Here is a 25974-nt window from a genome sequence, read left to right as displayed (position 1 = left end):
AATAAACAAAAGTTAGCTCGCATCGCGGAAAGTACCTCGACCACTCAAGGCGATGGCTTGGATTGGAATGGTGATTCAGGATAAACTGGAAAACAAGCTAATCCCTCTACTCTTCCACATGTTGATTTGTTTTTCTCCCAGGGTTTGTATTCATATCGGAACAAAAAGGAAACGCACTTTGCACCCCAGGTCCATAAATACACATTAATTTTTAAAGCCTTTATAATGGTAATCATTATAATAATTTACAACTAATTTCAGAAATGAATCAAAATTTAAGTTTTTCAAAGAAAAAAAATTGATAGATTAACTTTCACTTTACCTCTGAGAGACTTGGGAGGTGAATCTCCAAGATCAGTTTTAGGAACACTGTTTCGCTGTCAAACAAATAGGCACGTGATCTTTTTTTCTACCCTTCAATTCAATTTTAACAGGGTACCTTCTAGAAAGCTACAATTGTCATGAAAATTGGATAAAAATCATGTGAACTCAGCATTACCAATGCATAAGGACTCTGAGCGACTAATTTCACAAGTTTCGTTAGTACCTGTACACAAAAAATTCCCATAATGCGTCAGTTTTGCCAGAAGAACGATGAAATACGTATAAACCAATCATGTTTAGTTACTTATAAAAAGGGGTAATACAATATTTTACTTTGCCATTTACTCCAGGCCAACTATAATGGACACATTTGAAATTTAAGGACTTTTATGATTTCATAACTTTTCCGAAACAAACCAGTTAATAGAGTACTTAAACCTTTTAGCAATAAATTTATTCTATCGAGGTTACTTTAGCACAATGGAATGAGGCATCAGAGATGACAACATGAGCAGGAGGTACAGTACAGTATAGGTAATCTAATCTTTTGATTAATGACTTCTGGAAACGAGAAATAACCTTTTCTCTGTCAAGTCATCTTCCATTAAGACCTTTCTTTCCTTGACAAAGGTCACAGAAGGATATATCAATTTGATTATTGTAACTCCTAATTTATAGTTGTCTTTTACAGAATACAGTACATGACCAGTTAGTTCTCAATGGCACATTTAACAAACATGAATCGGTGATCTTTATTAGTTGCACTACAGTATCAGGCCACTTGCTAATAATCATTGGAGTCTTTGATAGCTAAGCCAGCACATCATACAGTATTCTATAAAGTACCATACTGTATTTCATAATATAATATCTCGAAACTTGTATCCAAGATATTAATTTGTATTTCATAAACAAGGTAGGTATGAATAAAAATACATCATCACAAACTTATTTAATCAAACGTTCATATTGTATTGATACAGGGTTTTCATATAAAGGAAAAAAGTACCAAATATTAATCAAAAGAAAAAGTAATTTGTGAAAAAATATACGCTAGGATTATTCACTGAAATGTTTCCAACTATAAATTCCATTGATTAGTGACAAAATGTTTAACTATGCATAAATCATTTAAAAATCATTTCCTACAGTAAGCTAAACTGAACTGTGATGATCCACAATCGCAGCTTTCTTGATCTGTACACTAATGCTAAATTACACCTTCTCGGTGGAATGTTCACTCACTCAATGTAACATTTGCACAAGAGGAACAATATCACAGTCACACGTCCTTCAAGAACGATCAAAATTTGCACTCATACCCTCAGTCACTAGGTCATGTCACTGGGGGGAATAGGGGGGATTTCCATCAAACAAGGCAGCAACTGCAGGAAAAAATTGAGCAGCAATTTCACCTTGTCACTCACTGGATTCCTGAAGATCTGCCAAGGACGTTAAAATGTGCTAACATGGCAAGGAAGAAAGCACTAGATGCACTCTTGTACTCCACACACTGATCTCTCATCACTTTCCTAAATAATTCTTCTTCTTTCAACGACACTATAACGCATCTCACTTTGGTTGTGCAACAAGAGATCATGTGTAAACTTTTTTATTATACTTTCTCAAATACGAACATAGAGTGATCTGCACCACATGCTTACACATAGCCACATCACACATGGGGCCTCTATATCACAGTCTGGCATTCAAACAGTCATAATCAACTGCAATAAGTCATGGCAGCCTCCCAGAAAACTTTTAATTGAGCAGTCACAAAAAAATAAATAAAAAAGTAAGTCTTATTACAATATTCAATGTCTAAATGAAATGCTCAAAGCAACACTGTATAACCTATGATGAAAAAGAAAACAGCCAGTACGACACCACCATGGAGGGAAGTCATTCTACTTTTATCTTTAGCACACTTTAAACATTGTTTGATTTTGTTTGAGGTACATTTACATTCTGAAGAGAACCTAATATGGAAAAGTCAAATACTTTTAACCTTACTTTCAACAGTCATTGTAGTACTATCATTCTGAAACAAAACTATGGCAATTATCGTAGGATACTGTAACCCCTACATGTAAGACCCATCTACATCCTCATTCAACAACTTTATCCTAACACTATGGCATACCGTCAATCGCAGTACTCACTTCATTAACCCAGAGATTTTGTGAGGTCTCCAAAAACACTAACTCCATGTTAGCAGAAAATTTTCATAGATATAAGAAAAGAAAATTACACTGAACAGTAATACCAGTCAATGTTTTCATGCAACATGTTGGATTTGTTTCACCAAAGCAATTACAATGATGACATGTGAGAAGCTAAGGTTTGTGCATATCTTCTGTTCTTCCAATTGCAAAACTTTAAAAAATTCCTATCCATTTAAATTTACATTTACTGTATATTTATTTTAAATATTAAAACTTATCAAATTTGTGAAAAACAACTAAGTAAAAAAGAAAAACTGGAACCAAAGATATGACTGGCCAATTATTTCTTTACAGCATAAGCACTTCATTAGTTGAACACAGCCATATTCCATTCTAGTGCCCTAACCCTACTAAAGTGCTGCCACCATAGATTTATTTAAAAAGGAAGATCACCACCATGTTATAAACCCAAACTGATCTTTGTAAACCATTACACATAAATCATTCATTTCCTAGCCACAAAATATGATGTAAAAATGACCACTTCTGAGTATCATTATCTTTCACTTTCAATAATGCCACCATAACTCTTCTAAAGATCAGCATGGGAATATGTATATATATTGAGTATATATACACATATATATATATATATGAAAGCGGCCCGACCATAAGTTGTTGTTTCCTTTAACAGATGAGGAATAGTTGTTTAAATACTTTGTATCCATGACTAGAAAACCCAGACCACCACAACACTAATCAACAGTTGGATCAGTTTATTATCAGCAGGGCACAAGACTTGGCTACAGCACCATTATTATTACAAAACGAAGAAGGCACTTGATAGGACTGGCTTTCATATCCATACTTTGGAGGAAAAAAATATATATATATGTATATATCAAGTAATTTAAGAGGAGCATAGGCAGATGGAATGACGTACTGGACTTAAGTCAGTCAATGACTTCATTTTTTTTCTTTCCCATACACAAGAGGCCACATCTGGATTTCATCGCACATTAGGCTTTAAATACGCCACACTTGCGACCACGTCTGTCGTCATCACACAACCCACGCGCTGAACCGTCACCACTCACCACAGGCGGGCAACGTTCTTCCTTCACTTCATGCAGACACACCGCATTTGTCACATCGCAGACTCACCACTGACTAAACTCGCCACTCATCTGAAAAGCCAAGTTAGGGGCTACTACCAGTTAGATGACACTAACCAACATATTCCAGCCATGCTCTTAAGTTATTGATGATTGTTGTCTCCTTCAGAATGTAATACAGACTTCTAATGATCAAGTGTAATATGAACGAAAGAATGAAAGAGATAAACAAGGCGCCCAAGACACTCTGTACAAGAGCCTGTTTTAACCACACACTGATTAAAGACAGAACCTAGGAAGCTTTCATATCACTTGCAAATGGCATACACACTAACTAGGCTAGTCTAAAATGCTAATGCCACTTATTATCAAATACTCTCGTTCCTAGTGACAAAAAGAAAAATAAATTTGGTTTACAAACCCCTAAAAACCTACTATAAAGTGTTTCTATCAGGTGCTACAATTTAGGATACTGGAACTAAAAAAAAAAAAAAAAAACCCAAAAGAGAAATTTTTCAACCTACACAAAATCACCATATATGAAAATTTCTTCATCAAGAAAAAAAAAATTAATAAATGGTAAAAATATTAAGGTGCGAGTGCAGCACTGCCAAAATTTTTTTTATGCATCATCAACTACAGTCTACAGAAATTTAGAAACCATATTTACATTACCTGCTAATTTGTACTTACCAACTACTGTTTGACTTGAGCCTCCGGATTTCTTTCGTCGCCCAGAGAGCAAGTGTTTTTGTCTTCGCAGTTTTTGACCTTCGTCCCATCTGTAGAAGGTTAGTGATTGGATCCGTCTCCACCAACTGAAGCATCTCCGTACCAAAGACGGTGCAAAGATCTCTGTGGCACATAGATTCACAATTATCAAAACATTACCAAAACACAATATGGAAATTTTCTAAACATGAATGACAATTTTTCCTTAGCCCTCTGGTGATCCCAGTCATGACAAAGGCTGTCAGGCTCATAACTTATAAACTTTTTAAGGTGAGCAATGTCGTAAATCAACCAACTACGTGGAAATTTCATAGCATAAGTAACTAAGCAATGAAGATAGAAGGAAGGATGAGGCTCAATTAAAGAACACAAGCTGGATAAGCTCCGGTCAGAATCTTATCAACAAAAATTGCAAAACATTATACTTTCAGGTAAATATCCTATACAAAGCCCAGTTTCTCTTCAGAGTGAATTTACACAACTAAAATAAGGAAGAAAACTAAAATACTAACTTCTTAAGAATACAGCAAGCTAACAAAACAGTATTATGACAATGCAAATTAAAATAAATTAATCACATGAAATCAAGTTAGTCCCCCCCCACAACCCACCAAAGGTTTTGAAAGATAAACAAAAATGTATTTACTAATGGATTACAGTACAGTATTGCTAACCGAGAAGTTCTGAGGAAAAGTCAAAGGTATAAATTCATTACTGCCATAAGTGCATGCTGAGCAATTCGCATAATACCAAGGATACCAGTAACTATTACATTAGCCACATCCTAAATAAGAATATTAAATTCAACATCTGGCACATCCTAAATAAGAATATTAGATTTAACATTTGCCACATCCTAAGAATACCAAAAGCTATTACATAGCCATATCCTAAGAATAAAATACCAATAACAATTACACTCAAACTTTAAGGGATACATTTCCAGTGGTTTACGTACACCAGAGTTTATATATTGCCAGTTAAAAAAGAAAATTAAGACAAATTGCAATTCTTAAATAAATCAATGCTGTAAAAATGAACCAATTGTGAACATTATAAATTTTTCAAGTTTCCAAAACTTGACGTTTCAAATAAAGGTGAAGATTGGACATAAAATTTTGTTTCAAAATGCTAGTATGACATGTATCCTCTGTATACACGGATTGGGTCACATGAATTCATGGGTCTAATGAGCATGACTAATTAAAATATGAAAAGTTTAGTATTCAAAATGCATTACTCTTTGCATCCCGTAAATAGTTTTTTCTATTATTTCCACAAAACGTTTTTACAAAATATGTAATACATCAAGTCCTCAATTTACAAAACAGGTACCAAGAAGCTGTTTATAAGTTTAACTTTGTTAACCCCTTTTACCCCCAGGCTATTTGGAAATTTCCAACCCTTAACCCCCAGGGGGTTATTTTTTTCCCATCACATTTTGCAGTATATTTTTTTTTTTAAATTGCTCTAACAGCCTTAATTTTTGTCATAGAGAGGTCAGGTTGGTCTCATTCTCTTGGAAAATGCCTGAATTTTCTCAAAAAATTATCAAAAATATGAAAAGAAAAAAATTTTTTATAGCATTTTTTGCAAGGACGTACCGGTACGTCCATGGGGGTAAAGGGATGGCTTTTGTGAAACGTACCAGTAAGTCCTTTGGGGGTAAAAGGGTTAAATTTTGGCTTAGAGTAGGCTTCACGTAACTCGCATGCCTATGATTTTCAGCTGCAAAAGTCAACAAACAGTCCCGTTTCATATTGTAAATGCCATCTAGAATCATTCATCAAATTATATAATGTTCTATTACAGTATTTTATTTTGAACTTTTGATACGATATCTGAAATTTCTGATTGAAGTTGGATTTTTATCTTCGAAGGTTATCAAGTTGAAGACCTTCTCTATATATATTCATGGAAAGGAAATTTAGTCAGCTATGCAATAACAAATGCGTTAAGTACTATCTTGTAAATTTGGTGCCGTCTGCAACTTGAGTGCTAAATAATTTAAGTTTTGGGGCTCAATGAAATCCTACAAAAATTTTAAGTAATGAAAACTTCACGTTAGGTTGTGCTGGTGAATTTTAAGATAATAGCTACTGTATGAATAGACTACTGTTATAAAAAACACACGTAAGGCCTATAATCTAATCATCCACAACTATAACTTCTTATACGACAAAATAGACAACAGATAACCCAAGACGATAAAATTTAATTAATCAAATGATAGGAACTTATCTTGGACAACTAATTAGGGAGTCTAGCGATGCTGCTACTTCTGTAACTGGCCTTTACTTTCCATCTGTAGCCTATGGTCTTTTCCCATCTAAATCAAAATTTAAGAAAAGCCCCACAAGTTTAGAACTCCACCACAAAAAGCCAGAAACGCCAACCAGGCCTATCGTGTATTTCATGAGATGTTCACCACCTCCAATAAAAACTGGCTATTTTCCTTCAAAATGGTTAAGAATCAATGACCCTGTAAACTTAGTTTACACACGATTACACAGCAGCAAATAGCAAGGTTCAAGTTGTATATCATGGAACAATATATACTTTAGTTATTATTACAGTAGGTACTACTGTATTTAGACAATTCCCATGTAGAAGAAAAAGTAAAGTACTGAAGTAATTGCTTTAAATTCACTATAGATGAAAATTAAATTATGAAGATTAGCAAGTAATGACACTTTGAATGACTATATGAACCTGTACTAAAATTCAGTTATATAAAGCAATATGCAAGATATACCCTATAAGATTTGGCCACATTAAGTAAGTAAAGTGCCACTAACTCCTAACACCATCTATGGTACCATGTGACTAGCACTTGATCAGGATACTTGAAACCTGTATTTTCATTGTCCTTTTAGAGAATAGAGCAATTACAAACAGCATCTTTGAGTAAAACAGTATTATAACATTACACACAAAAATAAAAATTTACCCTCGAGATATTTTAATGCATACTGAAAAAGACCTTGAAATATTTCTTGGCTTTAGTTAAAATCTTTAAAAAAAATATTAAGGGGATGCAGTACGGCATTTCGCCAATTCAAGACTTAAAAAAACCATAGTACAAAAGGACATAGAACTTTTCAAGGTAAAAGTGGATCAAGAGTAATACAAGCAAATACTGTATGCTGAAATATGAAAATTAATTAGTTCCAATGTTGAGAATACCAGTGAAGAAAGGTATCAGGACCTGGATTTTAGCCCAGTAGAGATGCATTTAACCAACAAGTACCAGAGAGAAACTTGAGAATAGAAATTTCTTTTGGTACTTCTGAGGAACTGTTTTTAATTTCTGAAGATTTACCAACTCAAAAATATATTCTCAAATTTCTAATTAAAGAAATACCTTTTTTTTTCAATTACAATACCAACCTGCATTACTTATACTAGAAGGTTTTCAGACATTCAACATGGAGATTATCTTAGCCAGATAAGTTGCAATTTCTACTGGAGGTTATTCTTCAGAATGGAAAGTTAAAATACTACTCACCCTATCAAACCAGCTGAACTTGCAATGACAGCATCATTCCTTTCGTCATCAGCAGCAACCGACGATATAAACTTCACCATCTGGGGTACATGCTGCCTCAAAAGTTGAACTTCTTGATTTGGTGATAGGCCGTCTCCTTTTAGACCTTGAACTATTCCAGTATAGGCTTCTAAACATGCCTCGCGAAGCTCATTCAAGTATTCTATGAGTTCAAAGTCACTGCGATCAACTTGTGCAACTGAAGCCTGTAGGAGCATTTGAAGTACAATTTCTAGATATGTAACAAATTTCACACCAAGTGCAAGAGCCATGTCACCAAAAACAGATAAAATGGATGGCTTCACATTTCGGTGAACCTTTTCATTACCCAAATTTTCAATGAGGAGGTTCATCAGTTCACTAAGGTAAGGTTCAACTTTATCCCCGAGAGCACGACATATATCACCAGTAACACCCACAGCAGCCGACAAAACACTGAAGTCATCAACATTCCTAAGTCCAATACATAAATATGGCTTGAAGGCTTCCATATACTTTATGAAGTTTGGTCCAAGTACTTCAACCAAAGTTGATACAGCTAACAAAGCATCTTCCTGAACCCCTCCAGACTTGCCCTGTGATGTCTGGAACATCTGTAACAATGCTGCCATTATTGGGTCACTGATTTTTGGAGCATCTTCCGGTGTTACCTTTCGTAAAACAGACTGCAAAGTCGCACACAACAAGGACTGAATGTCATTAACCTGCACACGATCGTTGTGGCTCTGAATCTGCGCTTCCATGTGGAGTACCTGCTGGAGTCGTTCGAGAATGATCATGGTTGTCTTCTGCACAGTGGGATAACAATCAACTGGACTATTCTTCATGAGTTCCATAAGTGCTTCGTAAGCTGCATTTCGTAGATTACACTGGCCTCCATCAGGTCTATCAGTTGTGTCTAATAGTACATTCACTAAAGGATCAAAGAATGCAGACAAACAGTAGGTTTGTGGCTCACCCTCGTCCCCTGTGTCTGCCTGCTCATATGCTGCTTCTGCTAAGGAACTTAAAGCCCAGCAAACATTCGAAGCAACCCTTGGCTCGCCTCTTAGACTATTAACAAGGGCTTCAAGCAAGCTCTTCAAATAACTGTCATTAACTGCAGCATCAGGAATAATTTCACAAATTCTTCCCAGGGTCCATGCAGTTGTATCCCTGACAACAACACTACTATCACTCAAAGACTTGATGAGAGTTGGGATGGCTTGAACTACCATCGGTTTCAGATTAGTTGGGTCTGGGCCTTCAAGAATAGAGCCTGAAATAAAAAATGAGATTAATCTTTTGGGAAATTTCCTAGTTGATTTTGATACATGAAATTAAGTTCTTCCATTTACAACTTGTTCACATTTTCAATCTCATTACTTGACCATATCAGTAAAATTTTGCTTTGGTAACCCTACCCATTGCCTGGCTACAGTTCTCAAAGCCAGATTTATCATCACTTAACCTAAAAACACAATCAATTCAAATGTAAGATCTCAAGCAATTCCTTACCAAATGCCATAATAGCTGCATCACGAAGGCGCCAATCTCCATTGGTTATATTTTCTTTGACAAACGGCAACACATGGGGAACAATGTCATCTTCTGTGCAGGTTGCAAGTAACATTACACACACACCAGCAGCTTTGCATGGATTCCATTCATCATCATCATCAGCTTCTTCTTGTTTACTTAAAGTCATCATCAACACTGGGACAAGATACTGCAAAAGGAAAATTCCCAAATGAATTACCTTGCCCAAAACTAACTAGTATAAACAGCAATTGAAACCAGAATATACAATATATTTACACAACAAACTTGAAATCTTTTGCATCACATCCATTCAAAACAATTTGAAACCAAGTGGCCTATTGAAAGCGTCTCAGCCTGGCTCTTGCCAGACTGGGGTTCAAGTCACGCTTAAACTCTAGTATCTTTAAGTGTCTGCAACTTCAACATTCTAGTGAGCTAAGGATGAGGGGTTAGGGGAATCCAATAGGTCTACTTGCCGAGTCATCAGCAGCCATTGCCAGACACTCCCTGGTCCTAGCTTGGGTGGAGAGGGGGATTGGGTGTGGATGTTTATATGATCAGCCTCTAGGGGGACTGTCCTGCTAGCTAAGGCAATATCACTGTCTCTTGCCTCTGCCATTCATGAACTGCCTTTAAACTAGGGGTTGACAAATTCAGAAAATCTTTCAATCAAAAATTACTAATATTGTATTGATAGTTTGGGACTTGCCTGCAATGCTCCTTTAGCATAAAACCTTGAAGTTCTCTCTGGGGGTCGGCCAAGTTCTGCAGCTTCAGAGGCCTCAATTGACAAGTCAACTTCTTCATCACAAACATTCGACCAAAATTCAATTCCTTGCAAAGCGACTTCATCAATATCACTCTTCATTGCCTCAAGTGTGATCTAGAATGGTAAAAAAAAATTATATATATATATATATATATATATATATATATATATATATATAAAACAGGACAAAAAAATTGAGTGAACATCCAACCTGAAACTTGATACAAAAAAAATCAATAATACTTTTCAACCCAAAACTTCAAAAAAGGTAGAGAAAATTCTGTAAAGACAATCTTCCTTTAGACAAAAATTCATAACTTGGTTTTGGTAAATCCCTTCATGCCTTTCTACATAATTGTGAAAATCACCTCTTCAAATCTATTATATTATGTCTAGGCCCTCGTCAGGCTGGGAGGAACGTAGAGAGGAGAGGTCCCCTTTTTTGTTTCATTTGTTTGATGTCAGCTACCCCCCAAAATAAGTGCCTTGGTATATGTATTACTTCTCAAAACTGTATTTAATGAAATTTATCAAAATATGAAATCCATTTGATAAGGCATTACACAAAGACACAGTATTTTCTAAACAATATTAGTTTAACAGCTTCAACAAAACATGAAAATTTCATGAAATCACTCACCGCAAACAATGCAGGACCCATATAATGTTCCATGTACTGATAATAGAGAGACATGATTTTCACCAGACATTGCAGGGAGGCAACACGAATCTGAGTATTTGTAGACTGAGTTGCTTCACAAACAACCTGCAAACAAAATACATAATTATAAAAACATTCATCAAAATTTATAATAGCTTCACAATCTGTGCTGGCAAGTAATCAAAGTTGCAATCGAAAAATGAATGCTGTCTTGCAGACTGTACTAGGGTAATTAACAGCAACAAAAGCTAGGATTTAGTGTGAAAGATACTGCTTACTCCAGTTACTGTTCACTCAAATCTAGCACGTGATATTTCCATAAAATATATTGAAACTAGTTCACATGTTCACCAATTTTCATAGCACATCAGTTTGGTAAGTCATGGCTTAAACACACACATGGCGCTGTTAACTTTTACCATTCTATACTGTAAGCAAAAGAACAATCACCTACAGGGTACTTTGGATCTTTTATTAAATACTTTATTATGAACATTTAAATAGTCGAGAACTTGGAAAAATGTCCAAATTCCTACCGAGCAACAGATGAAGTTTTCTACAAACTTTTGCTTAGCTTATAAACTTTTAAGAATTTTAACTTGGAGAAATAAAAAGTTTTTCCATAAAACAATCATGATTCGATACAGAATAGTAATCTTGAGATATTACCATTAAATTCAAAAGTATTGCTTGATCTATGGGAAGTTAATCATCAGCCTATTTAATGATTACAGGTTATAGACATTAGTTAAACTTAAAACTTATGAAAAAATAAATTACAAAATGGAAAATTGACATATGGGTAATTAAAAATCTAGTTAAATTCAGATTCTCCCGTAAAAGAATCTAAAGATCTATCTATTTTTTTTTTTTTTTAATTATGTGAGCCCCTATTGAAGACTCTAGTAAGCTTGTAACCTGAAAACCTAGTCACACCAGAATCTCCCATATAGGGCTGGAAAGGTAGCATACGGCAGGCCAAAAGTATCCAGAAGGACAGCAAGGATTATAGAGGGAGCAGAGCAAAGTGTCTACTATTCTGGCTATAACAGAGGAGACCACAGGAGACCCAAGCTTATGAAATCGGTGCGGACTGGTACCCTGCTCAGAGAAATTCCTGAATATGGTTTGATCTACACAGCAAAGTCTATATGCCTCTTAACCCTTTTTCCCCCAAAGGACGTACTGGTATGTTTCACAAAACTCATCCCTTTACGCCCATGGACGTACTGGTAGGTCCTTGCAAAAAAATGCTATAAAAATTTTTCATATTTTTTATAAGTTTTTGAGAAAATTCAGGCATTTTACAAGAGAATGAGACCAACCTGACCTCTCTATGAGAAAAATTAAGGCTGTTAGAGCAATTTTAAAAAAATATACTGCAAAATGTGCTGGGGAAAAAATAACCCCTTGGGGGTTAAGGGTTGGAAATTTCCAAAGAGCCTGGGGGTAAAAGGGTTAATGGATACTACTTCGAAAAGACTAAGGCCTCTTCTGAAGAACCCTAAAGGAAGGCTTTTTCTCCTGAGAAGTCCAGATCATCCTAAAATCCAAAGCCTAAAACTTGAGGCGCCTAGTCTACTACAACCCCCAATTCCACAAAGCAAATCCTTTTGTCCACATTAAAAGGCTGAAAATAGCCTTGCCTCAAAAGTATTCCCAGAGGACCCACACTCCGAGCAGAATTGATTCACATTAAACAGTTCCAATGTTATGTGATATTCAACCTAGGTGATTGATTTATTTTGAGGAGTTCTGGGATTCTGACATTTAATCACTTCAGTGAGAGGCTAGTACTTCACTCATGGCTCCTGCTACACCATAGATGACCTCATGGTATAAAGTAAAAATGGTTGTGGGAATAAAAATACAATAAATGAGCCTACAAAGTCTTAAAATAAAATGTTAAAATAATCAGTGAAAACAAATGATGGCGGCAATTTAAAACCACAACCTGACAGTTTGACTAGTCAAGAAAACGGCTATTTTGGGTAAGATGGCCATGACGTCCTAATGGAAGGTTCCTTTAGTAGCTTCCCAAGGGTATATATGACTACAGTGATATTCCCAGAGAATCAAACCGAAGGTTTCACAGAATTCTAACTTCTGGCGCGAGTACCCTTAAGATTACTCTCAAGGGTATCGTATATAATCAGGGGACGTATTCTTGACACGCCAAATGGCAATCTGCACCCCGAATAGCCTTCACGCTTCGAGGGGGATACGAGGCAGAATTAGAAGGGTAGCCGCAATAGAGGTTACCCTGGTTCCCCTACTACTATCATATCACAACTGCGCCAACTCCCTCTGGCGGTCATTCCTTTATTTGTAGCGACTCGCTATGGTGGTGTTCCCTGTTGATCTGACATTTTCGATCGATTTCTAGGAATCTTTATGCTTTCTAAGGCTTCTTTCTCCATCCAGAAAGTTGAGTATTTATTCTTTACAATATGTATTTTAGTTCCAGCCTCACAATGAAATTAGTGTATTTATTATGTTTGGATCTACGCCAGTCACCGGTGTCGCCATAGGCGCCGTCGTTCTTTGGTCATGTGTTATTTAGTTAGCAGAACGACATTCCCGGTTTACATGGCATTAATTGTTACTATGAAAGCTATTTAGGCATTTAATATTGTAAAGATATTTGTATGCATATTTTCCCTTTTTCTGTGTCGATCGTATGTCAGAGTTTTGGTGATTTTAGGTAACCGAGATCTCGCCTTGTCTAGGTAACCCAACCTAGACAACAAACTTTCGTCATTTCCCCGGTTACCCTTGTGTTTCGGTTATCATTCATTGGAGATTGATATCTCCTGGAATTATATTAGCCGTTACTTGTCTCCAATAGAGATTTATGGGTAATCTCTCTTCCCTCTGAGAGAAGCCTTAGGCTACAACTCTGCGTCGGCCTTGATTTTCGAATTCAGGCATGACTAGCCTAGAGTTTTTCTGTCTCATCCCTTAACAGCAGACGGCAAGTTTTGGGATTCGATCAGAACCTCAGAGTATTTAGTCTTTTGTCGGCAGTCGGTCGACGGGGTGATTGCATTCCCCTGCCGGCTGAGCTGCCGGCATAGGAGGCTAGCCCTCCCTAGATTACACCTGAAATGGTTGCATGATGCCGCCACCTTCTCCCTGTGGTCTAGTAGACTAGTCCTATGCTCGCAGACCCTAGGCTGTAGAGTAGTATACTCTTGTGGCCTAGGATGGCGCCGGCATTGGAACTTGTATTATAGGCCTAAAATTTATGAATCAATTTAGAAAAGGTATTAAAATCTCAACACTGGGGAAGGCAGATAATCAAGTCCCAATCCTATTTAAAATAAGTCATGCAAGAATGCTAACACCACTGACCAAACCAATTAGCAAACCCAACCCATCAAATAACACAATTACTCAACAAACCGGGCTTTTCCCTAAAGCTTTCACCAAATCATGTAAACATAATGAAAAGAAAAACCTGAAGAGTTACTTATTTTCACTTGTACAGCAACAAATGTTGGTTATAGCCCAACACGAATTTGGACGGCAGTTGGGCTCTTGTTGAAGCCCTTGTAGCCTGGCAGTCAAGTGGCATGATGGTTGCTACATACGAGGAAAATGACATAGTACAAATTAAATTTCTACAAAGGTGCTGTGTCTAGTTCCAATGTGCTTCAATGAGTCTCTTCCTTGGACACGAGTCCTTCCAATGCACATTGATTAGCTGCCCATAGAGCAGGGGAGTCAATATTTCTTTGGTATCTCATACTGGATTCCCGGTTCTTGCCTTTAACAGGAGTCTTTGTAGACTAAACAGCACCTTAACCCCCCCAAAAAAGTTGAAGACAATCTGACCTTTTAACTAACCCTCCCAAAACTTTGGCAAAAAACAGCAGTTGACAAAAAAGGGTAATTTATTACACCCTCAAACAAGGGAACTAACCCAATATTACGAAAGGCAATGGTAGGGGAGCTACAGCATTGTAGAGATAGACAAAATTGGTTTGATTTTAGTGTCCTCTATAGAAGAACAGGATGCATAAGATAAGTTTCTCTTCTACAGTATAGATTCAATGAATCTTCAACAAAGCAAAGTAATTTTCTAAAACATAAATTATAATCTTATTAAGCTGGTTTACACAAAATTCTGTATAGTTTTACCCTTACCTGCATGATAAAATGTCTCTCAGCATCCCTCTCGAAGTTTTGACGAGTGAATTCCAATGAGTTGAGCAATGCTGTCGTGGCAGCTAAACGTACGTGGTCATTAGGCTCATCTCTTTTCATTCCATGTACAATAGCAGTCAAGATATTGTTACTGTGACTAGCAATGGCATCTGGTTCGATATCCTATAAAGCAAGAAAGTACAGTATACAGTCAAGGAACCAATATTTTACATTAATATCTTTATAAGAATTTCAGACCAAAATAGAAATTTCAGACAAGATACATAAACCAATCATACTTAGATACCTAATCTATAGTGGCAAGATAAATAACATACATAATGCTTACAAGACATTTTACAAAGCATTTTCAAAATACAGCATTAAAATAGTGCTTAAGCGCTGTACCCGACAGTCAACTCTTCTAAACTTGCACACACAAACTAGTGTCTAAAAGTTTCCAGATATTGAAAAGTTTGTCGAAGTTTATAGTCGGGCTTTTCTCGGGTTTGATATCTGTAGATTTGATTAAAATACTGTTTCAGTATGTAACGTACAATGCTAGTTTAAACTTTTAATTAACAGATTCTGTATCAATAAAAATAATACAATTACATAATGCTACTCTAAGTATTTAATAGTTTAGTTTAACAAAGAAACAAGGGATCTAGTGTTGTTATCGACAGCAGATACTTACAGATATAGTTACCTAATCATCATAAATGTTATGGGTTGACCACACTGAACCCTACAAACTAATAACATTCAATGGCTTATTAACCACTTAACTAATAAATAGTGACGGACTTAGAAAGTTACATTTGCAAATGTCCTTTAAACAGATATTTATCACTTAAATGTTCTAGAAGTACGTTACCTGACAGATGTAACCAATAGCTTCCAAAGTAGACTCCTTTGTGAGATCAGTTGCTCCATTAGCCGTAACATTGCCAACCAGCCTTTCTATTAAGTCCGGCCATTCTCCAACAGGGATTTCTGTTAGGGCAATATACGCTACACACTGAGCTGCCGAACTTGGTCTGTTTTGTTCTGTTCCTAAAGCGCCAAGTACCTGTATACAAATATAAAGGGATTTCTATTAGTGTAACCTGTAAAGATTATGTAAACATATGTACAAAACCGTAAAACACAAAAAGATGTATACAAAAAGTGCAATTTTTTTTTCTAAAACAAAAATAACTTCAAGACATCACTTACATTGCCCTTAACGTACTCCCTAACATCACGTGGGAGGGCTAACCATCTTTGCTGGTAGGTAACTTTAACCTTGGGATCATTTGATGCCAAGGTGTTTTTGAGCTGGATGCCAGCTGCCATACGAGCCACAGTCGAGTTACTTCCATGGTGCAGTACGTCACTTAAAATCTTGACATATTCAGGCTGAAATACATATATAGAATTCATTCCTCTGGTCAGAAAAAGAAAAATTTATTTTTCCCCAGACTAATTTCATGTTCAACATTTAAAAGATATTGCACATTTTATTTGACAATTATCTTTAAAAACTTAATCCCATCATTGAGAAAATTACACCCACAACTCAAATGAACACAATCTGTAATAAAGTACCACAAAGAACTACCAACATTCAGGAAATTTGGCTGTAGCTTTGGCGAAACATTTTATAATTACTTACCAAATTTGTTTGCACAGCCTGTTCGAGATACTTCAATGCAGTTTCAAGTTCATTTTTATCTGAAATTTAACAAAAAAGGCAATTAGACCAGAATAAGCACTACAATTATAAAACCCTCACTTTAAAGCAAATTATTTTCTGTACAAAATGATTAATAAATGCCCTGTTAGCAGGAGGTATCAAAGTTCTAGAGTTAGCCCCTCAAAATTAATTAAAATATGAAAAAAATAATTAAAAGACAGCAGGGAGCCCACTTTAAGGCAGTTATTTGAACATGTAATCTGGCAGCTTCTTGTCGACCTACTCATTCTAACAGCAGGTTCCCTAGGTCACACTAAAACGCACACTGGGGTGACAGGGAAATAGAGCGCGCCAGGTGGTTAAAAGTGTGGATAAATCAATGACGTGGTATAAGAAATACGGTTTTTAGGGTCAACCTATCTTAAATACTGTACATCATGAAACTTGAATAACACACCGAAATATAACAATCATTTATATCAATAATATTCATCTCTGATATTCTAGGGGTCTCCATAACTTGGAAGACTCTTTACAAGATTACCTCATCTGCTGGATTGGGATGTGGATTCAGAAAAACTTGATCTTTACAGTTTTTACAAAGTCCTTCATGCAGAACATGCTGAAAATTTGTGTGTGCAGATATCCAAGTTTTTAAAGACACCATTCCCCACACTCGACAATCATCGATATATTGTTCATTTAACCTTCAGCTTCTCTTTGCGTTGTTGGCCTTGTCAATGATATATCCATTTTAATTCCGTCATTCAATTAGTTCATTAAGCATATTGCATAAGATTTTTCATAACTATCCTTTACATTCAGATCTCCCTGGACAGTTTTATCCTGTTCGTAATACTAAGCAGCCAATTAATTCTAATAACCATGCCTTCTCCATCATAAGGCTCAATGCTACACAGTATTCTAGAAGTTTTATTCCAGCTGTTACCAAGTTGTGGAATGATCTTCCTAATCGGGTAGTTGAATCAGTACAACTAAAAGTTCAAAGTTGCAGCAAATGTTTTTGTGTTGACCAGGCTGACATGAGTCTTTTTATAGTTTATATTTGACATATCTGTTTTTAACGTTAATAGTTTATATACGACATATCTATTTTGACGTTACTGTTTTAAGAATGATTTATTGTTAATTTGTTCTCATTTATTTCCTTTCCTCACTGGGCTATTTTTCCCTATTGGAGCCCTTGGGCTTATAGCATCAAGCTTTTCAAACTAGGGTTGTACCTTGGCTAGTAGTAATAATAATAAAGGGGTGAATGTAGTTTATCGGGACAGGGCGATGTCTTTCTTACTACTAGCCCAATCTTTTTTTCCTTATGGGGAAAATGTGCTTTACTATGATCCGATATACCATAATATGAAATTATTTTATATTTTCCAAGTTCAGTCCAAGAAGGGGGTCTGGGGGCTTGCCCCCGCCTAGGGGTTGTGACCAGGGAACTACTAGGTTCGGTTAGGTTGGGTTTGTGGGTTTTGTATGATAGCGACAGTGGTTGGGGGGTCGCAGGGGGGCGTTAGCCCCCCCATTAGGTCATTAGGAAAGTAAGGACACGGCTTGTAGGTCAGGTTACGGGGGGAAGTTTGGATTAGTTGTTGTCCATTTTTCTCAGCGTGTCCCTATAAATTACAAAAGCCTCCAATAATAATAATAATAAACCAATCACCTGTGCCTAAAAATTTGCCAGCTTTGTTCCTTGTTGTGGTAAAATCTCTTATAATATATACAAATCCGTGATTCTACTAAAATTATGTATACAAGAATGCGATGGAACAGTCATTTCTTCATCTTGCTCAAAATGGATTAATGGTTTTAGATAACCATTTCCGTTTCATTTTGTCTCGGGAATTAATATATAAAAGACCACAAATTTAAATTGAAAATTAATCTTTTAAATCTCTCCTTTCCATCATTATTAATTGATAATTCTAGTCAAATTTCTCCCAGCCATCTTTTATTTCTCCAACTCCCCCAGGAGCTCACGGGCGTCCAGGGTGTAAATGAATGGGTCTGAATAACAGATTCAAACACATAACGCAAAGACAAATGAGGCTCTATTGGGATCTTTGTAAACCATACGGGAACTACCTTTGACAGGTATGCCAACCAGGCGTTAGAAAATATTGGCAAAGTTTCATTAAATACATCAAATCGTAACACTAGCTTCATATCGTAATATAAACCTTGTTAAATTTTCTTTTCCCAAAAGGTAAAATTAATTTGACAAGTAATTAAGGAGAAAGGTTATGCCTGTCCCAAAACAAATGCATACATGGTTAATTCTGATGAATTTAATTACGATATCAATGTCAGTTAAATGCACACACTTTTTCTTTTCAAGAAATCTATGGTAATTGGAGGCAAAGATGACAAAACGATAATTGTAGTTTTTACCCTGAATGTTGAAATTCATATATAAAAAATGACGAATCTTTGGGTGCTTTTTAAAAAGACTAATATTACGGGGTGTATGTATGACACCCATGCCTCTGAACTTCCCTATTTACAACCCCTTTCGCTAAGAATACGGCAGTCTAGGACGGGTTGCAGCAAGGGGGCTATAGCCTCCATCAGGTAAATACACAAGGACATGGCTTGTAGATTAGTTTAGATGGAGAAGTTCTGGCAGGTGTTTTATGCACGTTTTCCTGTCTGTCATTATACAAGGCCTCCAATATTAGTCTCTGTAGAAACTTTGCAGTTCACGCAAGTTAGATGTATACCTTACCTCAATAAATACGGTTTACCGCCAGTTACCGTCATCGGAATCATTCAATACGTATTAAAATTACCCACGTACCCTTATCATATTTTCCCTTGTGGTTATGTAAGATAGCGACCACCTATATATATGATGACGGCCGTCTAATACAGCAGTGTAAGGGGGGTCGTCTAATACGGCAGTGTAAGGGGGGTCGCAGGGGGTGGTTATCCCTCCCCTTTTAGGCAGGTAGATAAGGACACGGTTTATAGGTTAGGTAAAGGTGGGGAAGTTTAGATTAGTTGGTGTCAATTTACTATGCTCGATCGAGGAACTGGCCGCTTATATACAAAGGCTCCCAATATAATAATTTATTAATTTTATTCATGTTGGTTAATGTCCCAATTTTGCTCGTGTTGGTCAATGTCCAAAATTTATAGGGTATCCCTGGGGCGCCCTTACCTCATGGGCCACAACCTTCAAGTACCCCATACCAATTACCATACCCAACAATTGCTAGTCTAAAATCTAATTCCTGTCAAATAATACATCTTCAACATGATTATAATACAGTATGAAGGTACTTTGACAAGCGTATTAATTAATGGCCCATTGCAATAGGACCAGGATGCATTAGAACTGCCATGAGAACTGCCTATTAATAATAACGGTTACGACCGTTACACATTACGTAACGTCAATTCATATTATTGACATCAATGTAATGTACACGAGAATAATATCTTTTAATAAAATTATATCCGTTCTACTCGCGATATAAAATAGGTCAATTTATCCCTAAGATGCAACTGAAGGAGAAAGAATATGGCGGCCCTATATCATTTCACATACCAGCGAAATGGAAAAAAAATGCAAATCAATTGCATATCTACGTCACATCATTAAATAATCGATATATATTAATCACATCGTATTTCGCCACACCCCAGATGCATTTAATCATGCAACTAGGGCAGAAATTACTCGATTAACTTCATATATGCAATAACCACTTCATGGCGGGAACCACCACCCAATGTTTACCATGATATATTTCTAATTATCTAAGCAAAAACTTCATCTATAAGACTACTCACCCGGAGAAACCGTTTTCTCCAATATTTGTATAACTTGCTCCATGTTTAGGGTGGTGATATTAACGTTAAATCCCCAGAAATGTGTAGCTCAGGAAGGACCGCATCCACACCGGTAGAACTACCACATGTGCGGCGTAGGAATACAAATGGAGAAGAGAATAGAAGGAAAGATCAGGGTTGCCAACAGTGTTAGCCATAAATGAGCCAGATTGAGATCTGAGATGCGCTAGGAAGAGTTTTCTCCCTGTGTGCGAATTTTGGTGATGATATGCTTCGCACGCAATATAAACGAACAACAACTAAGTCAATTGTAATAATGAAATTATTAGGAATGCTATATGTTGGTTTGTTATACAAAGGATACAGCTGACATTCAGTGCCATCAGGTACAATTATTACCTTATAGAAAAATTGCTACACAGGTTCAAACATTATTAACTACGGACTTGAAGAATATACTTTATCAAAATTTGTAATGAAAAATAAACAAGAGAGAGAGAGAGAGAGAGAGAGAGAGAGAGAGAGAGAGAGAGAGAGAGAGAGAGAGAGAGAGAGAGAGAGAGAGAGAGAGAGATTGATTGATTTAAAGTTTTCAGGCATCCTGAGAGAGAGAGAGAGAGAGAGAGAGAGAGAGAGAGAGAGAGAGAGAGAGAGAGAGAGAGATTAGAACAATTTCAATTGGGATATTCAACTTCACCTCATCGAGTTGATTGCACCTTAAAGACACACACACACACGTAATATACAGTATATATATATATATATATATATATATATATATATATATATATATATATATATATATATATATATATATATATGTGTGTGTGTGTGTGTGTGTGTATGTGTGTGTGTATATATATATATATATACATATATATATATATATATATATATATATATATATATATATATATATATATATATATATATATGTGTGTGTGTGTGTGTGTGTGTGTGTGTGTGTGTGTGTGTGTGTGTGTATATATATATATACATATATAGATTCCAGAAATGCACTAGTAACTGTATCAAACCTATAAAATTTGCGCTAGAAAATGCGCTATGCGCAAAATACAAAATTTATGCGCTGTTTGTGATGCCAATGCACGAGATCTGGCGTATTTCACGCAGAGTTGGCAACACTGAATAGAAGGGAAGATGGCGAGGAGGAGGGTGGAGGGTGGGACTGGTTGTCTGGTAGGCAACTATAATTCAACCACCTAATGGCGAGAAGCTACTTGCAACGCCATCTATCATAGATAGCTACCGTATTTCGAATAATGGGGACTTTATTAAGGAACTGAAACAGGCCATACAAATTACACCAGTTGGGAAACTATTATGGAAGAAAAAAGTTCTCTTACATTTCCCAAATTATCTTTAGAAGGTGGCTACTAAATTTAAGATTTCTCAAGAAACTGAAATCAATGAGTAGATGGGGTAGATGATATATTTCGATAAAAACAAATCTCAAAAAAAATTCTCTTACATTTCCCAAATTATCTATCACAGACAGTTTCAATTATGCGTAAAGTATACGAAGGTATAGCTCCGGTATTTCGAATTATGGTGGTTTTATCAAGGAACTGAAACGGGCTATACAAATTACATCAGTGAGGAAACTATTGGTAGGAAAAAAGTTCTCTTACATTTCCCGAATTATCTTTCACAGAATCGCATAGTAAACCTTAGGAAAGTGGCTACTAAATTTATGATTTCGCTATCAAACGTAGAATAGAAATTAGAATTTAGAGGATTTCATCAAGAAACTGAAATCAATGAGTAGATGGGGTAAATGATATATTTCGAAAAAAATAATAAAAAAAAAGTTCTCTTACATTTCCCAACTTATGATTCATTTACTTATCTATTACAGACTCAATTTCAATTATGCGTAAAGCATGCGAAGGTATAGCTCCGATATTTCGTATTATGGGGATTTTAATAACAAACTGATACATAGTAGATAGGGTAGATGATATAGATAAAAAAAAAATTCTCAAAAGATCTCTTACAATTCCCAAACTATCGGTCACAGACTCGAATTCATTTACGAGTAAAGCATGCGAAGATATAGCTAATGAATTTAATATTTCGCTAGCTTAAATGTAGAATAGCAATTACATGGCATTTCAGATAGCTCCGGTATCGAATTATGGGGGTTTTATTAACAGACTGAAGTGAGGGAAACATTAGATAAAAAAAAGTTATCTTACATTTCTTGAATTATCTTTCATATAGTAAAATATAGGAAGGTAGTTACTAAACTTAAGATTTCTCTAGCTTATGTCTAATGTAGAATAGCAATTATTATTATTATTATTATTATTATTATTATTATTATTATTATTATTATTATTATTATTATTATTATTATTATTATTATTATTAATTGGTAAGCTACAATCGTACTGCACTGTAATTGTTCAGTGGCTACTTTCCTCTTGGTAAGGGTAGAAGAGACTCTTTAGTTATGGTAAGCAGCTCTTACCATTGTTCTATAATCTTGGGTAGTGCCATAGCCTCTGTACCATGGTCTCCCACTTGCATAGTCAATTTGTATAGTCATCCTCATTTTGACCACTGTCTTGGATTTGAGATCTCTTGCTTGAGGGTACACTCGGGTACACTATTCAATCTTGTTTCTCTTCCTCTTGTTATTTTGAAGTTTTTATCATCTTGTTACTTTCAAGTCTCTATAATTTATATGAGAAAGATTTATTTTAATGCTGTTATTGTTCTTAAACTTCTCTTGCAGTTTTCATTATTTCCTTTCCTCATTTGACTATTTTCCCTGTTGGAGCCCTTGTGCTATAGTGTCCTACTTTTCCGACTAGGGTTGTAGCTTAGCAACTAATAATAATAATAATAATAATAATAATAATAATAATAATAATAATAATAATAATAATAATAATGTGTGGATTTATTTCAATATTTTCTTATACCATACACAGTGCAACTAAAATATTTCATATTAATTGTTCATTTGTTCTCTTGTATTTACTTACTTTACTTTGATGGCTGCTTTTCCGGTCCCATACAGCAGGGGAACCCCACTCTCTACAGGACCTCCACTGTCGTTTTACTTTGTTCGTTCACATTATCTATCTTTTCAAGTCACATATTGTTCATTTACTGTTAAATAGTCACTGTATAAAGACATGAAATAAGAAAGTCTTCAGTTTCTTCTTGAAAGCCTTAATGTCTTCAATCCTTCGAATATTTCGTCGGAGCTTATTATATAGTCTCGGGGCCGCATATTTAAAGGCGCTGGAGCCCAAAGTGGACATAAATCTAGGTTCCAACAGTTTGAAGCCATCTGTAACTATTCTCGTGTCGACACGATTTGTTGGCTGCGCAATATGTAGCAGTTCTCTTATGTATTTTGGACGACCGGTTCTGATAACTTGGTGGGTTATTTCAAATTCAATTCTCGTTTTAATCGGCAGCCAGTGTAAATCGATTAGTATAGGGGTGACCCTTTCTCTAGGTGGGACACCTTTTATCAGTCTTACTCCTCTGTTTATTGTTTTGTAATTTCTTAAGTTGCACTTTTGGTAAATTGTAGTAGATAGAGTTGCAGTAGTCAATCCTGGTAATAACAGTTTTTCACTAGTTTCTTAACAGAGTTTTCGTCCAGGTACTTTTTTATAAACGCAATATTTCTTAGATGATAACCAGCACTTTTTATTACATTATTTATTTGGGCATTTACAGTCAAGAAATACACTTAGATCTCGAACTTTACTAGATATCGGCACCGGGTCATTTATTTCCTTTCCTTACTGAGCTATTTTCCTTGTTGGTATCCTTGAGCTTAGAGCATCATGGTTCTCCGACTAAGGTTGTAGCTTAGCAACTAATAATAATAATAATGACATTACTTACTTTGAGGGTTACTTTCCTGGTCCTATCACGCAAGGGGACCCTACTCACTAAGGGACATATGCCAGGCTGACACTTGCACGACTTTTTGCCACGAATTTGTCGTGGCAAGTCGTGACATTTTGTGGCACGAACTGGAAAATGAAAAAAATAAAAAAAATAACCTCAGAATCACAGCTCACTTGTCCACATTGACACGAACTGGCACGACGAGTTCATGCATAGTTTTAGCATAATTTGAGCACTTCCCGCATCGCCCCGACGAGTACACGAACAGTTCGCGCATAGTTCACGCCGCGTTCACGAAATTTTGTCGTGACCAAAATTTTGAACATTTCAAAATTCTTGTCACGACATGTCACGACAGGTTCACGACAAGTTCACTCCAATTCACGACGAGTTCATGCCAGTTCACGACGAGTTCACGCCAGTTCACGACTGGAGTCGTGACAATGCGTGCCACAAATTCGTGCAAGTGTCAGGGTACCTATACACGTTCAGTTTATCGTATACATTCTTAGGTATTTGGCATATCACATCATATATTATAACTGGTGCTTATTGTCAAATCCACTTTATCGAAACATTTATAGAATTAGAAAGCCTTTATTTCCTTCTTGAACAAAATACTTCTCAAGTATTGATTCTCGAATGGTTTTATATTACCTACAGATTTAATATCTGTAGGTAGGTAGTAGGTTGGCCAGGGCACCAGCCACCCGTTGAGATACTACCGCTAGAGAGTTATGGGGTCCTTTGACTGGCCAGAAAGCATTACATTGGATCCTTCTCTCTGGTTACGGTTCATTTTACCTTTGCCCACACACACATCCCGAATAGTCTGGTCTATTCTTATATATCCTTCCCTGTCCTCACACAACTACAACACTGAGATTACCAAACAATTCTTCTTCACCCAAGTGGTTACTGCACTGTAATTGTTTAGTGGCCACTTTCCTCTTAGTAAGGGTAGAAGAGACTCTTTAGCTATGGTAAGCAGCTCTTCTAGGAGAAGGACACTCCAAAATTAAACCATTGTTCTCTAGTCTTGGCTAGTGCCATAGCCTCTGTACCATGATCTTCCACTGTCTTGGGTTAGAGTATTCTTGCTTGAGGGTACACTTGGGTACACTATTCTATCTTATTTCTCTTCCTATTGTTTTGTGAAAGTTTTCATAGTTTATATAGATGTTTATCTTAGTGTAACTGTTCTTAAAATATTTTATTTTTCCTGTTTCCTTTCCTCACTGGGCTATTTTCCCTGTTGCAGCCCTTGGGCTTATAGCATTCTGTTTTTCTAACTAGGGTTGTAGCTCAATAATAATAATAATAATAATAATAATAATAATAATAATAATAATAATAATAATAATAATAATAGCCGCAATCTATGACATCCATAGCAGTCATGGTCCGTATATTCGGTTAATCTCTTCAATTCCAAATCATATTCTTTGCAATTTCTTGAGTTCACTATATGATCATCATATTTGTTTAACTTAGTGCAATTTATACATGTTTCCTGTTGCGAGGTACATTCTTTGGTAGAGTGATTCCCTGAACATTTTTTCTTTACCATATAAATCCCTGCTTTCTTTCGTCTGTC

At 36.0% G+C, this 25974-nt stretch overlaps 1 protein-coding gene across 2 annotated transcripts; it reads right to left on the bottom strand.

Moving 5' to 3' along the window:
* Positions 1 to 1263: 1263 nt before the first annotated feature.
* Fs(2)Ket (Importin subunit beta Fs(2)Ket) lies at positions 1264 to 20634 on the bottom strand. Of its 2 annotated transcripts, none has more exons than XM_068381070.1 (11): positions 20478 to 20634; positions 16641 to 16699; positions 16202 to 16384; positions 15861 to 16055; positions 14984 to 15166; positions 10814 to 10939; positions 10114 to 10287; positions 9381 to 9591; positions 7845 to 9141; positions 4298 to 4459; positions 1264 to 3696 (listed from the first exon to the last, which is right to left on the bottom strand). In XM_068381070.1, the coding sequence occupies exons 1-11, from the start codon at positions 20518 to 20520 to the stop codon at positions 3690 to 3692; spliced, it is 2640 nt and encodes an 879-aa protein (XP_068237171.1). In that variant the 5' UTR covers positions 20521 to 20634; the 3' UTR covers positions 1264 to 3689. The 2 variants fall into 2 exon arrangements, with proteins under 2 accessions (XP_068237171.1, XP_068237175.1); XM_068381074.1 differs by having other exon boundaries at positions 1264 to 3676.
* Positions 20635 to 25974: the final 5340 nt, after the last annotated feature.

This window comes from Palaemon carinicauda, chromosome 1 (genome assembly GCF_036898095.1).
Source record: "Palaemon carinicauda isolate YSFRI2023 chromosome 1, ASM3689809v2, whole genome shotgun sequence".
In the NCBI taxonomy this organism is placed as follows: Eukaryota; Metazoa; Arthropoda; class Malacostraca; order Decapoda; family Palaemonidae; genus Palaemon; species Palaemon carinicauda.
This window is presented reverse-complemented; position numbering and strand designations above follow the sequence as displayed.